The following is a 12218-nucleotide window of genomic DNA, read 5'->3' on the forward strand; positions in this document are numbered from 1 at the left end:
ACAGATCATTACATCACATATTTGCTTTTGTCAAGGATAGGAACGAAGAAGCCAATGACTTATTTACATCGTTGTCCCTGGAAGTCAATGATGCTTGATACACATACAACTAATTTAACAATAATGGCACAATCATTAATTAATACAAACGTGCACATTTGTTGAGACATGTTAAACTAGCCTTGAGTCTGTGTATCTCGGAGCACCCTGTAGGGGAGATATTGTTACCACCTAAAGGTGGCAAAATCGTTGGGCTAAGCAAGTTGTTTTGGAGAGTCCATGTGAATAGATTGTTGTGTGAAGCTGTAGCATGCGAAGTTCTAAACCTAGAGCGAAGATGCGTCGGGTAGGAGTGGTGGGTGGGGGAAACTGTACAAGCAAAACTGTACATTGGAATATTGACGAAATCATACTTGGTTCCAAAAGGAGGGTCTCGTCTCGTGTATTCTTGGGTTAGGTAATTTACTGTACATTGGAGGGGGTTGAGTAACTTCTTAGGACATTTACAGGGGCCAGTTTCGTGCTCATCACTATGAATTGAAAATGGGGGACCCTGATGTAAACAAGACGAAAGTCTTTCTCTGGTCTGCACCCCCTTAACAATTGTGTGTATTGAGCCGTACTGTATTGTACCCATTCTGCAATCTGTTAAATAAAGTTTTCATTCATTCATCAAACTGTCGTGATATCTGGATGAAACAGTAGGCATAATAGGCTACTGTATGTCGTGTATGTCATAAATGTTATGATGAATAAAAAATGGGGGACCCTGATGTAAACCAGACGAAAGTCTTTCTCTGGTCTGCATCCCCTTAACAATTGTGTGTATTGACTTGAGCCGTACTGTACTGTACCCATTCTGCAATCTGTTAAATAAAGTTTTCAATCAATCAATGCGTCCTGATTCCGACCCAGAATGGTTCCAGCTAAGAAGACGGTGTTCTGCTGTGTTGCACTGTTCATATTTATGACACGGATGTCTAGCTACATACTTATTAGGTATGTTATTAATGTACTTTTGTTGAGTTAGACTGCAGGAACAAAGACACGCGTCCACACGCGAACTTGGCGGGGCAGGGAGAGAACTTTATTGCACATGCGCATAAGTCATTATGGACACCCGCAATGACCAAATGTGAGACTACATTACATTATTATGTTCAACAACCGGGAACATCACACGCTTCTGCTCTCCTCCAACCCGTATCCTACTATATACCTTGCAACAAAACTTTCACAATCAAATTAATCAATAAAATGTGTAGGCTATGTCATGAAATATTTCTAATGAAAGAGACCCACGTTTTTTTCATGATATAGCTATAGCCTACACATTTTATTGATTGATTTGATTGTGAAAGTGGATATGGCCACAGGGTGTCAGGTCTAAATCAGAAGTAGGTCACTGGCACAAAAGTATAGGCCATTTATTTGTTAGTGTTCACCATGAAAAGACCAATGGCCTTGTTTAGCACAGAATTGCAGTGAAATAATGCTGCTTATGAAATCCACAACTATGACTGCAAAAAGTATACATGGTTTATTCTAGTTGATTGACAATTCATTTTAATTTTCTGAAGAGGTTAGAGTCATCATACAGTGTATATTGGTTAATCACGATAATTTAGATTTTAATTCTGTAACGCACAACGCTTTTGCAAAGACAGTACTTCTGTTTTGATGCCAACTAGCATCGTTTTTTTTCCTTCTTAAATCTAAACAGGCAAAACATAGACTCCCTCCCTCTCTCACACCACAGCCAGTGGCTCCAGCATTGTCTGGTTGCCTGGCAACTGTTGGCGTGGCGTGGTTGCTAGGGCCGTGCAGGAGAGGGGGGAGGTGGTGCTGCTCTGATTTCTAGCTGAATTGAGGCAGTCAGTTGGGAGAAGTCCGCACACAGGACTCAAATGAACAATAGAAGCTGTGCCAACGGGCCTGGGGCGAGTCAGACGAGCCCTTGTTCAGGGTCACGCTGTGTTCATCTCACAGTACGCCATGACTAATTAACTTACCGGCAAAGCAGCCACCGCGGACAGCCCGATAATCACAATTAATGAAAGATTAATTTCTGGCAATCTTCCATATCGATATTGATCTATTCAAAAAAATACACGAGGCACAGATAGCAAAAGCATGATGAAGCAACCGCAGTTACCGCACATGACTTGTCAGCACAGCTTGTTCCGTTTAAGCAGAGCTGTTGGGTGGAACACACGTGAATACTGAGGAGCCAACAGCAATACGGGAGCATGCTTTTTAAATCTTCTGGCCGCCACAGTAGGTGGCAATGTTGATCAAGAGTTAGAAACAAGCTACTAACAAGTAAGATGATGACAGACATTCATTTTTCAGACCACCTTTGGAAGGTGAAATGTTGACAGGGTAGCTGCACAAATACCATGGACCGGTAGTAACAAATACACTAAAACAGTATTTGTATGTCCATGTGCATTTCAGGATAGATATACCATATGGAAGGGGGGTGGTGTGGTTGTTAGTTGTTACTAAGGAAGGTAAGCCTAATGATTACAAAAATACAAACATAACGACAGTGATAAAACAAGATTGTTTTTATTATTATTTTGTAATACCATATATAATGCAATTGCATATCTTTGGCGAAAATAAACTTTATAAACATTTTATCAACAGAGGTTAGCATACAAAAACCAAAAAGGTGTGTCTGTCTAACAGACATGGCAGACAACTGACACAAACTGATACTGGGTTGGCAGCTTTACTTAGTTAAATGCAACAAAAACGCTCATTGGAACCATCTTTAACTGCAACAGAAAGATTTTGAAAAATCACATAAAATCAATATTCAAAATAACAACTGTCAAGCATTGAAGCAATCCTATGCCGCATTGATGTTGAGTTAAGTATTGGGGACCCCAGGACTATTAGGTAGCTCATTCACAGATCAACATTCACTCGCTCTCAAGAGTCAGAATCGCTGTCGCTCTGGGAGCGACTGAAGCTTTCTTTTTGCAAGTGCTACAGAAGCAACGAGTAAGATTCTCCTCAAGTAGCCGCCATTGTTTCCCGCCAGTATGCCCTACGCTCTAGGTTATGTCTCGACAAACTACAGAGAACGGCAGTAGCCTGGGGAACACATTTCACCTCTTCCCATAAAAAAAAAAAAAGTGTTGAAAACACTTTTAAAAACACCTCACAACAATACTGGGAAGCTTGAGTAATCAGTGGCAGTTAAATGTAAATCATCCCCATGGTTGTAATGATCCTAGTGTGTAGACATCGCTTGCTAAAAGTCAATGTGTCGGCTACTTAGGCCCCGTTTAGACGAGCGTTTTGTGAACAGAAACCGCAAAAGTCATCTTGCGGTTTCACTTTTAATTTTACGTTTAGACAAGCGTTTTGGGGTGGAATTCTCCGTGCAGACGACGCTGTAACGACGGAGACCCGCTGTCACACGATTGGCGCATATGTCACATGACGTGCTGTGAAGACCCGCCCTACTCTGCCTCTGATTCGCAGACTGTGGATGGGGAATGTGATTGCACCAAAGCAGTCACTCACGCCGCGGGACAGATTCTTGTGTATTTAACCCTTTCACTGCCACACGACAGCCGGTTGTGTGATAGTAAAGGGGTAACCTTCTGTCGTGTGGCAGTGAAAGGGTTAAAAGTACTGCCAATGTAGCCTTCAGGTGATCTCCGTTGATATAAGTCAGACATACTTGCTTTGTTTACGTCTCGGCTACTGGCGCATACCTGCTACCTGTGACGTAAGCAGTACGCGCGACCAGAGCCGTGACAACCCTTTCGTCATCGTTTTAACAGATTTATACGGTTTGATAGTTTAGACGAAAGCGCAAAGCTTTTGCGTTTCTAGGAATTCCACCCTGGAAGGTAGTCTCACTTTTTTGCGGTTTCACCCCGTAAAAACGCCGTTTCCGTATAAACGAAAGGCACATCTGTAAAAATATTTTTGCGGATTCACCTGCTAGCGTTTCCGTCTAAACGGGGCCTTAGAATATCCAACATAAACCGTACAGCGGATTATTCTACATGGGGCAATGTCTGTTTTATCTGAAATGTCAACCCACTGCTTTCAATGTACATCAAATTTTGGCAACAAAATGTGTCAGGGTCATTGTTAATTATTGACCTCTCTCAAACCCCGCCCTCTATTCCCGACCATCTGAACGCAACTGTTGCTTCCCCTCAGGGGTTAGAGAGAGGTCAAAATTAATGTCTTCAATCCAGTCTAAACAAACTAAAACAAAAACATCAGGAAACTTGGCAGTTATGGTTATTAAAATTAAAACACCCAATCTAAAGACAATATACACATTGGCAAAATACTTTCATATTTTATCACTATAAAACAGTGAAAGAAAAAAGGTGTTTTGCTGTAAAATAAACACAAAAAAGGGGGGAAAAAACATAAGTCTTAACAAGATGATTTTATACAGAGGGGAAAATAAATGTGCCTAGTAAGAAGTCACTCGTTTCAAATGACCGTTATTTGATAGAGAAATGCATTCAATAAAGTGGATAAAAAAAAAGAAATGCATTCAATAATCCCATAAATTAATTAACGTCATAAATAAGTAGGTGATAATGAACAACAATTTGTTCTTCCTTTTCACAGCTAAATAAGACCAGTGTATACAAAATCATATTCTTTGAGAACTGCAGCTTACTTCTTAAAGAGAAGTTCCCACTCAGTCAAAAAAAAGAAAAAGCAACAGAGACAGAACTAAAGAGGTTTTGGTTAAGTCACTATTCTGGTCAGAGTCCTCCCCCATTTCCTGTCACAACGATTCTGAAAACTGGGCCAATGTCTCAGTCACATAACTAAATACTAGGAAGAGGACGACACTGGGACCATGGCCTTTTGTGATGTTCACTTCAGTGGCACGCGAAAATGTTTGGCACTGGTCATGCAAACTAAACTAAACGGTGATACGACAAATGTGGTCTAGTCTAATGTTTTTCCTTTGCGAGAGAAAAATTCCTTGAGTTAAACTTGTTACAATTGTGCACTGTATTCTTGTATGCAGCGTCTGTTGCGTCTTGAACGTGACTATCTGGCGACTGTTGTCCTTTTTTCCGTAAGCCAGTAGCAACTTCCTCTTGCTGAACAGTATGCAATCAACTGACAATAAACACCCTGCTTCACAGGCTGAGGAGAGAGTGCTCACTTCCTTATTTTGTTCTAGGAGGAAGAGCGAGGAGGAGACGATGTTGTCAAAGCGAGTCAGAATTGGGAGCACAACAAGTGCAGGGTAAGTCCCCCTCCCACGCCTCATCCATGAGTGACAAGTGCGTACAAGTGCCCCCGCCCAACCGGTACCGACTGGTCAGGACCGTCAGTGCCCCCCCCCCCCCCCCTTCCTGGATACGGAACACGACAAAGCACACAGCCCCTGCTGACTCGCCCCAACACGGTCCACGAACTTGCATTCTAACAATATATCGCCGTATCAGTAAAGTAATGATAGGATTTTCACATGGATACTAGGTACAGTACACAGGTAACATGTTGAGAAAAACAAAACAGGGGAAGTATGAGTATTGTGCTCTCAGGGAAATTAGTGTTGCCAGGAGCCGTTGGTCGTTTGCATACCGACCTTCTCTGCTCTTGCTACCAAATGACTACTAACCCGACTCTGTATTCACGGGAATCAAAAGCAGAACAAAGCACCAGAATCCTGCCTCGCTAGAGCTCTCTTATGACCCAATGTGTCATGTGTGTCGCTGTAGCAAAAGTTTGATCTCTCATTACGCCAGTCATGTTCACTCTAAATTGAGCTGTCCGATTAATCGGTAGGGGGGGGTCGTTTGGATTGAAAGAGTGGCAGTTGAGCGTTTGACCACCTCAAACATTTTCCTGTCATGCCAATAGTCTTGTGCTCAGGTCAACATGCACTAAGCCTCACATGAGTCACACACACAGTTTTTTATGTAAGCACACAGTCAACATCCGCCATTCTGGGGCCACTTAAAGATTCAGTACAATGAAAATCGTGTTTTTTCAATCTCATAGCACTTTTGAAGGTATGTTGATAAACAATTTGCCAAAACGTTAGAACTGTTGTGAGAATGCTGACTCAAGCCCTTTGATCCATATCCCACTGGATATCAACAGAATCAAACCATTTCAGATATTCAGTCTGCTTCCATGAAGAGATTGCATACTCTACTCAGTTACCCTGATTGGCCCGTCAGTCAGTTGACTGTTTAAGTACATTTTTGTGGTTCCAAAAACATCCACAGCAACTGTGACAATTTATTTATCACCCGCTAGCACAGTTAGCCAATGTTAATCTCCCATAGCAACTGATCACACTGGTCTCCATTCTCCTATGCAGGGTTGGATGACGTTCCACTTGCATTCCACTGTCAAACATCTCTGCCCAAAGAGGAAGTAAACTAACTGGTGCTACATATACTCGTATTATTTTATACATGTATAATTATAATTCAACATATTGAATAAACAATATTATATTGTTATATTTTTTTATCTCTTTTATAAATAAGAACTGAAAATAAGTTGAAAAGTTAAATCAATGGTGCGCCTGTACAGCAGAATCAGGAAGTAGCGGTGGCGGCGTGAGCCTCCCACGCGTTACTCCTCGCCACTGAGATCCCGCTGTGCAGGTGAAAAGATGCGACGGCTGCCTCCTCATGTACCGGAGGGGACACGTGATGCAAGGCTTCGTCCACATTGCAGCCGACCAGTGGGAGGCATGGTCTAACAACGTTCGAGACAGGGGAGGGTAGAATTGGATAATACGAAATTGGGATGGGAGAAAAAATAGAAAATGGGGAGAAAAAGTAGATACATTTTTCTTTTAAATCAATTAATTCCTGTGTCGTGTGGCGTCTTTTTCATTCACTGTGTCCATGGAAACGACAATGAACGCAGCCATTGGCCCTTACGCAGGCTTCCTACGGTATGGTTTCCTTACGCAAAGACGTGGAACTATAATCTGTTTACTTTTCTGATAACTAAATCATCAGTCGACTCCTTCAGACATTAACACAATAGGGACGAACAGCGGATATATACGTGTTTCGATTCCACCCATTGTGGACAGAAGCACGGATATATCTGTGGCAAGTTGTTTTGGCTTTTATTCCATTTTAATAACCTATTCAAGGTCGCCGAGATGCACTGCAGATGTACCCTACTCTTTGAATTCGAGAAAGTGCAATACCGGCCAGATACTCTTAGGGGCGCTATCGCGATAATGCAGTGTGCCCTGTGGCTGAACGGAGCATTCTTTTTTTTTTTTACTTTCAATGGAGTTTTCAGTTAGCTGGATTCTGGATGTGCAGCATGTAGCTTGGATTACGTTTTGGATTGCGGATTTCACTATGCAATAAGGGGATTTATCATCAGCCAATGGACATATCGATCTACCAGATGGCGATCGATAACGGGGAAATGCTCGGGGGGATCCAACCGGCTCATGGTAAGATCTTTTTCACGTAAATTACAGCCCGATCGAGCCTGGTTATGATACGATATGATACGATCGGCCTATGTGGCTACTTAGACGAACACGGTTATTGGTAATCAATAATAAGAAACGACGTCCCCCGCCCCCCCCCTTTCATGCATACATGCTTGAGGATCGTGCCGATCATATGCAGTTTGAGTTTTAACTGTAGCATTGGATATAACGTTAGTATCTATTAGCCCTTTATCTCGCCTTCCAGGAAATATACTAGACCAAATGCTGTATAACGCTTATATTCACGGCGCTATAAAATGAGAACGTATTGATGAAAAAATTATTTCTTTAATCCATTTTGAAGGGACGGTTTATGGTCCCAATTGACAATGAGAATGGACAGATAGCAATACTATAAAGTATAGATTTAGCTCTACAAACAGCCCCAAGTCTGTTTACATTTGCCGGTCCTCTAGAGATTTATTAGACGCATCCCAATGGCCCCGAATGTGTTAAGCACCCCCCACAGCCCAGATGGAATGATAAAAAAAGAAATAAATTTAAATATATATATATATTTTTTAGTCGACCAATAGTCGACTAACGGCAAATTTTGGCCAATCATAGTCAACCATCCAAATCCTTAGTCGGGGACAGCCCTAGTAGGCAGCCAGTCGCATCTTTTCACCTGCCAGCGCGGACTCTCATTGGCAAGGAGTAACGTGTAGGAGGCTCACATTGCCCCCGCCATTTTCCTGTCTCTGCTGTGCAGGCGCCCCAACCGACCTGTAGGAGTCACTGTTTACAACGTCCAGATTACCACCCCATCGACTTCCCACCCGCTAACTCTGCCAATTGAGTTAGTATGACGGCCGGCCCAAGCCAGAGGCAACGATACCGGTGTCTCATGCGTTGGTGACGAGCGCAATGTCCGCTGCGCCACCCAGCCGCCTTCTCGATTTGGTTTTTAAGACTTTTGCTCTCTTGGGCAAAGGTGTTAAGCAGGTTGTGACGTACAGGCACGGAGACAGCTCTGCGTAGGAGTGCGCTAGCACAGGTTAGCCAATGTTAATCTCCCATAGCAACCCACTGGGTTCATGACACATTCATGACTTTTGAATGTGAAAGCTTCATGTATTATGACACCGACTTGACATCTCCTTTCAATGAACAAGAGGGCCACACCCCCTCAACATACCGAGAGCTGGCTGTGCTCAGAGAGGGTGCACTAAAACGGTTATAACAAAATCAAATAATACATCTGAAGCTTTAAAAAAAAAAAAAAAAACTCCCGACATTAACGTGCCATGATAAGCTTTTGCAGACTGAATTAATATTGTACTGAATCTTTAAACTTGCATAGGTTGTGAACAGAAACACGAACACGAGGCCTGTGTAGTAATGTCGATTTGTACATGAAACAAGAACGCACTGATGAATACGAGGAGTTGACAGGATGAAGAATGGGTTTTGCACAGCGTGGAATAGCCTTCCATTGTATAGCGCTGGAATGGACTCAGCCTCACAAAAAGAAAAAGTAGTACGGCTAGCTTTGCAATTAAATTTGGCAGTGGCAGATTTACACTATTTCCACTATCTTGCTAATCCTGAAATAGAGCCAGAGCTCATGTATATATATATAAAAAAAAAAAAAAAAAAAGCTTTTGATGCGATCGTAATACTACTTCATTCATTCTCGTATATCTAAAGTTTGAGCGTCATACTGGACTCTGAAAAATACCACTGTTAAATAACATTAAAAAGAGCATTTAAGGTAATGAATTATTGCATCTGCTTAGATTTGTAGACCAAGAATGCCTAAAAAAAAGCAAAAAATAAAAGGAGAAATCGACGACACCAGGAGGTTAGATCTCGTTTGTTACAAACATGCACTCATTCGCTTCATAAATAGGTTCACTTGGAAGAGGATACAGGTTTGCGGAGGAAGCATGCAACACTATGAGTTATAAAACCTTCAATTTACCCCCATTTTCTTCTTAATTTCTTTCTCTTCTCGTTTTTTCCCCAAGAGAGAAAATCCTTGAATCACAATGATCTAATCTGGCTGAAGCAGAGAGGTCATTTTGGATAGGTATCATCGACGATTCTTCACATCCCCCAAACACCCAAACCCAGCCCGACAGATCCCCTCCCAAGTTACAAAAGTCTCTATATGGCTTTGTTCTCCTGTGAACTGTGAACCATACTATTGCCATTTGTCTTGTGGGACAGAGATATCCTAAATGAAAAAAGGCAAAAAAAATGGCCAATCGGATAAGGAGAAGGAGGCACACCATGACACACAATCAGGGGTTTAGAAGTTAGGGGTTTGGGAGGGGGGGTCACAGGGTCAAGAGGCTGACAGGAAAATATATATATATTTTTATTTCCTGTTCAGTTTTTTGCTCTTGACAGTGCGTTTCGAGCCCTCCGTGTAGCTGCGGATGCCGGCCAGGTGCAGCAAAGAGCCGGCCGCCTCCTTCAGCTCGTCGTCCAGCTCGGGCTTGGCCTCGCCGCGCCGCGCCCTCTTGCCCGCAGGCCACTTGGCAGCGGGGGGCGGCGCGCGGCGAGACGGGTGGAAGAGGCGGCGGCCACGCCTCTCGTCCCAGAGGTCGGAGTCCTCGTCACTGTGGAAGCCCTCGCTGCCGGCCCGGCGGGTCTGCCCGCGGTCGCAGCCGCCCTCGTCCAGGGAGGAGAGGGAGGAGGACGACGAGGAGCGGGAGGAGCAGCGCTGCAGAGCCACACTGCTGTAGTTGTGGTCCTGCTTGGGGTCACTGCTCACCAGCACAGAGTCCGGCCGGGAGAGGTCCAGCGGGCTGTCGGAGTCGCCTGGGAGAGAGAGGAAGACACCAAGAGAAGGAGGGAGAGAGGGTTGAGCAGAGACAGATTCCTCTTTTGACACTTAAAAAAGAAAAACATGGACATGCATCAGTGGCAAGGTAACTATAAAAGGAGGAAGGGTCATGACATCAGAATACCAGCGTTCTATACACTGCTTGGTGCCAGCTCTATTGAAGCCTATGGGAGATGTAAATAGTACAAAAAACATCCGAGACATTTTTCATCAACCAATATATCAAACATTAGCTAGTTAACAATGCAACAGATTGCAGATGATTCTGACATTCAAGGTAATAATCTGTTTAAATGGAGAGATCCAATTCAACGCAATGTCGGCCGAACTGAAAGTTCCCACACCAATGTGGCTTCATGCGCCGCACGGTGATGTAATGACCCTTCCTTCTTTCATATAGTTTCCTTGGTCAGTGATAGAAACGTTTGGCAACAGACCAGTCTCAACCCCCGCCCCTCTATTCTTGATCCTCCAATCGCAATTGTTGGTTCCAGAGAAGAAGCACCAGTTGCGATTGGAGGATCAAGAAAAGGGGGCAGGGTTTGCGATCGGTCAATTACGTTTTATAATAATAAGATAAGAATAAACGTTATTGTCCCAGAGGGGAAATTTACTAGGAACATCAGTGCTGCATCAGTCTGCGATAACAGTGTAAGCAAAGAAGGAAAAAAATATATATACAATCATTCATTCATTCAGTTAGTAAAAAGGACTTGGACTTGGACAAGAAAGAAAGAGGTGACAGCCCACTGTTAAGTGGCACCTCAAAGGAATAGACCTCTAGTGTTATTTAGGAGAGTGATGGATGTAGGAAGGAAGGAGAGCTTGTAGCGGTTGCTCTTGTATCTACTTGCTCTGAACCGTCTCCCTGAGGGAAGAACTTCATATTCAGGATATAGAATATGGGAAGGGTCCTGTAAGATTCTCTGTGCCTGGCTGACCACTACATTCTCAAAGATAGATTGGAGAGAGGGATACTTGGTGTTTCCGGTCACCTTCATCGCTGCTTTCACTAGCCTTTCAAGCTTTGACTTGCACTGTACTGTGTACCAAACCATGCTGCCATCCCATATCTCATCAGGCTTTCTAAGACAGCTTTATAAAATGTGGTCATGATCGCTGTGCTCACACCAAACAGTCCGAGTCTACGGAGGAAGTGCAGTCGTTGGGCTAGTCTGGAACACAGAACATCAACATGTACATCCCATTTCAGGCGATTATCCATGTGGATTCCTAGGTATTTGTACGATGCAACCTGCTCTATTTCACAGTCGCCAATTACCACAGGGTCATGTACTCCCAGTTCTCTGGGGTCATAGATCATCTCTTTAGTTTAGGTGGTATTGAGAATGAGATGATGTCTCATAATATTCCATGATGAACAGCGGTGGCGCTGGTGCCTTACTTAATAAACAGTGGAGGCTACGGAGCGCTAAGGCCTAACAAAAATAATGGTTGGTTTCAGGTTGCCGACCGACCCTGCCGATTTAGGTGCGACCCAATATATTTTATGAGTTTAAAAAAAAAATTATATATTAAAAAAAAAAAAAAATCCTTTTTTTTTTTTTTTTTTTTTTTTTTTAAGAATAAAGTTTCATAGAAATCTTAGTCAAACATTTAGTATTATGGATATTAAACATGCTGGCAGAGTACATGCATCCATGTTGTTGTGAACATTTTAACCCTTTCACTGCCACACGACAGCCGGTTAACCCTTTCACTGTGACAATACAGAAGGTTAGCCCTTTACTATCACACAACCGACGGCGATGCTCCATCATTAGCATCATTAGCTCCGCATCCGCGGAGCTAATGATGCTAATGATGGAGCATCGCCGTCGGTTGTGTGATAGTAAAGGGCTAACCTTCTGTCGTGTGGCAGTGAAAGGGTTAATTAAATAAAGAAATTCCCTATCCATAGTCGCCGTGGGA

General features: G+C 43.1%; 1 protein-coding gene across 1 annotated transcript in view; it reads right to left on the bottom strand.

The window, feature by feature from the left end:
* Positions 1 to 9649: 9649 nt before the first annotated feature.
* foxn2a (forkhead box N2a) overlaps positions 9650 to 12218 on the bottom strand; it is a 78467-nt gene continuing 75898 nt past the window's right edge. Inside the window, exon 6 of the mRNA XM_084321447.1 lies at positions 9650 to 10261. Coding sequence (XP_084177573.1) covers positions 9816 to 10261 — 446 coding nt within the window. The 3' untranslated portion in view covers positions 9650 to 9815. The remainder of the gene's footprint in view (positions 10262 to 12218) is intronic.

Source organism: Notolepis coatsorum (genome assembly GCF_963971535.1).
Source record: "Notolepis coatsorum genome assembly, chromosome: 9".
In the NCBI taxonomy this organism is placed as follows: Eukaryota; Metazoa; Chordata; class Actinopteri; order Aulopiformes; family Paralepididae; genus Notolepis; species Notolepis coatsorum.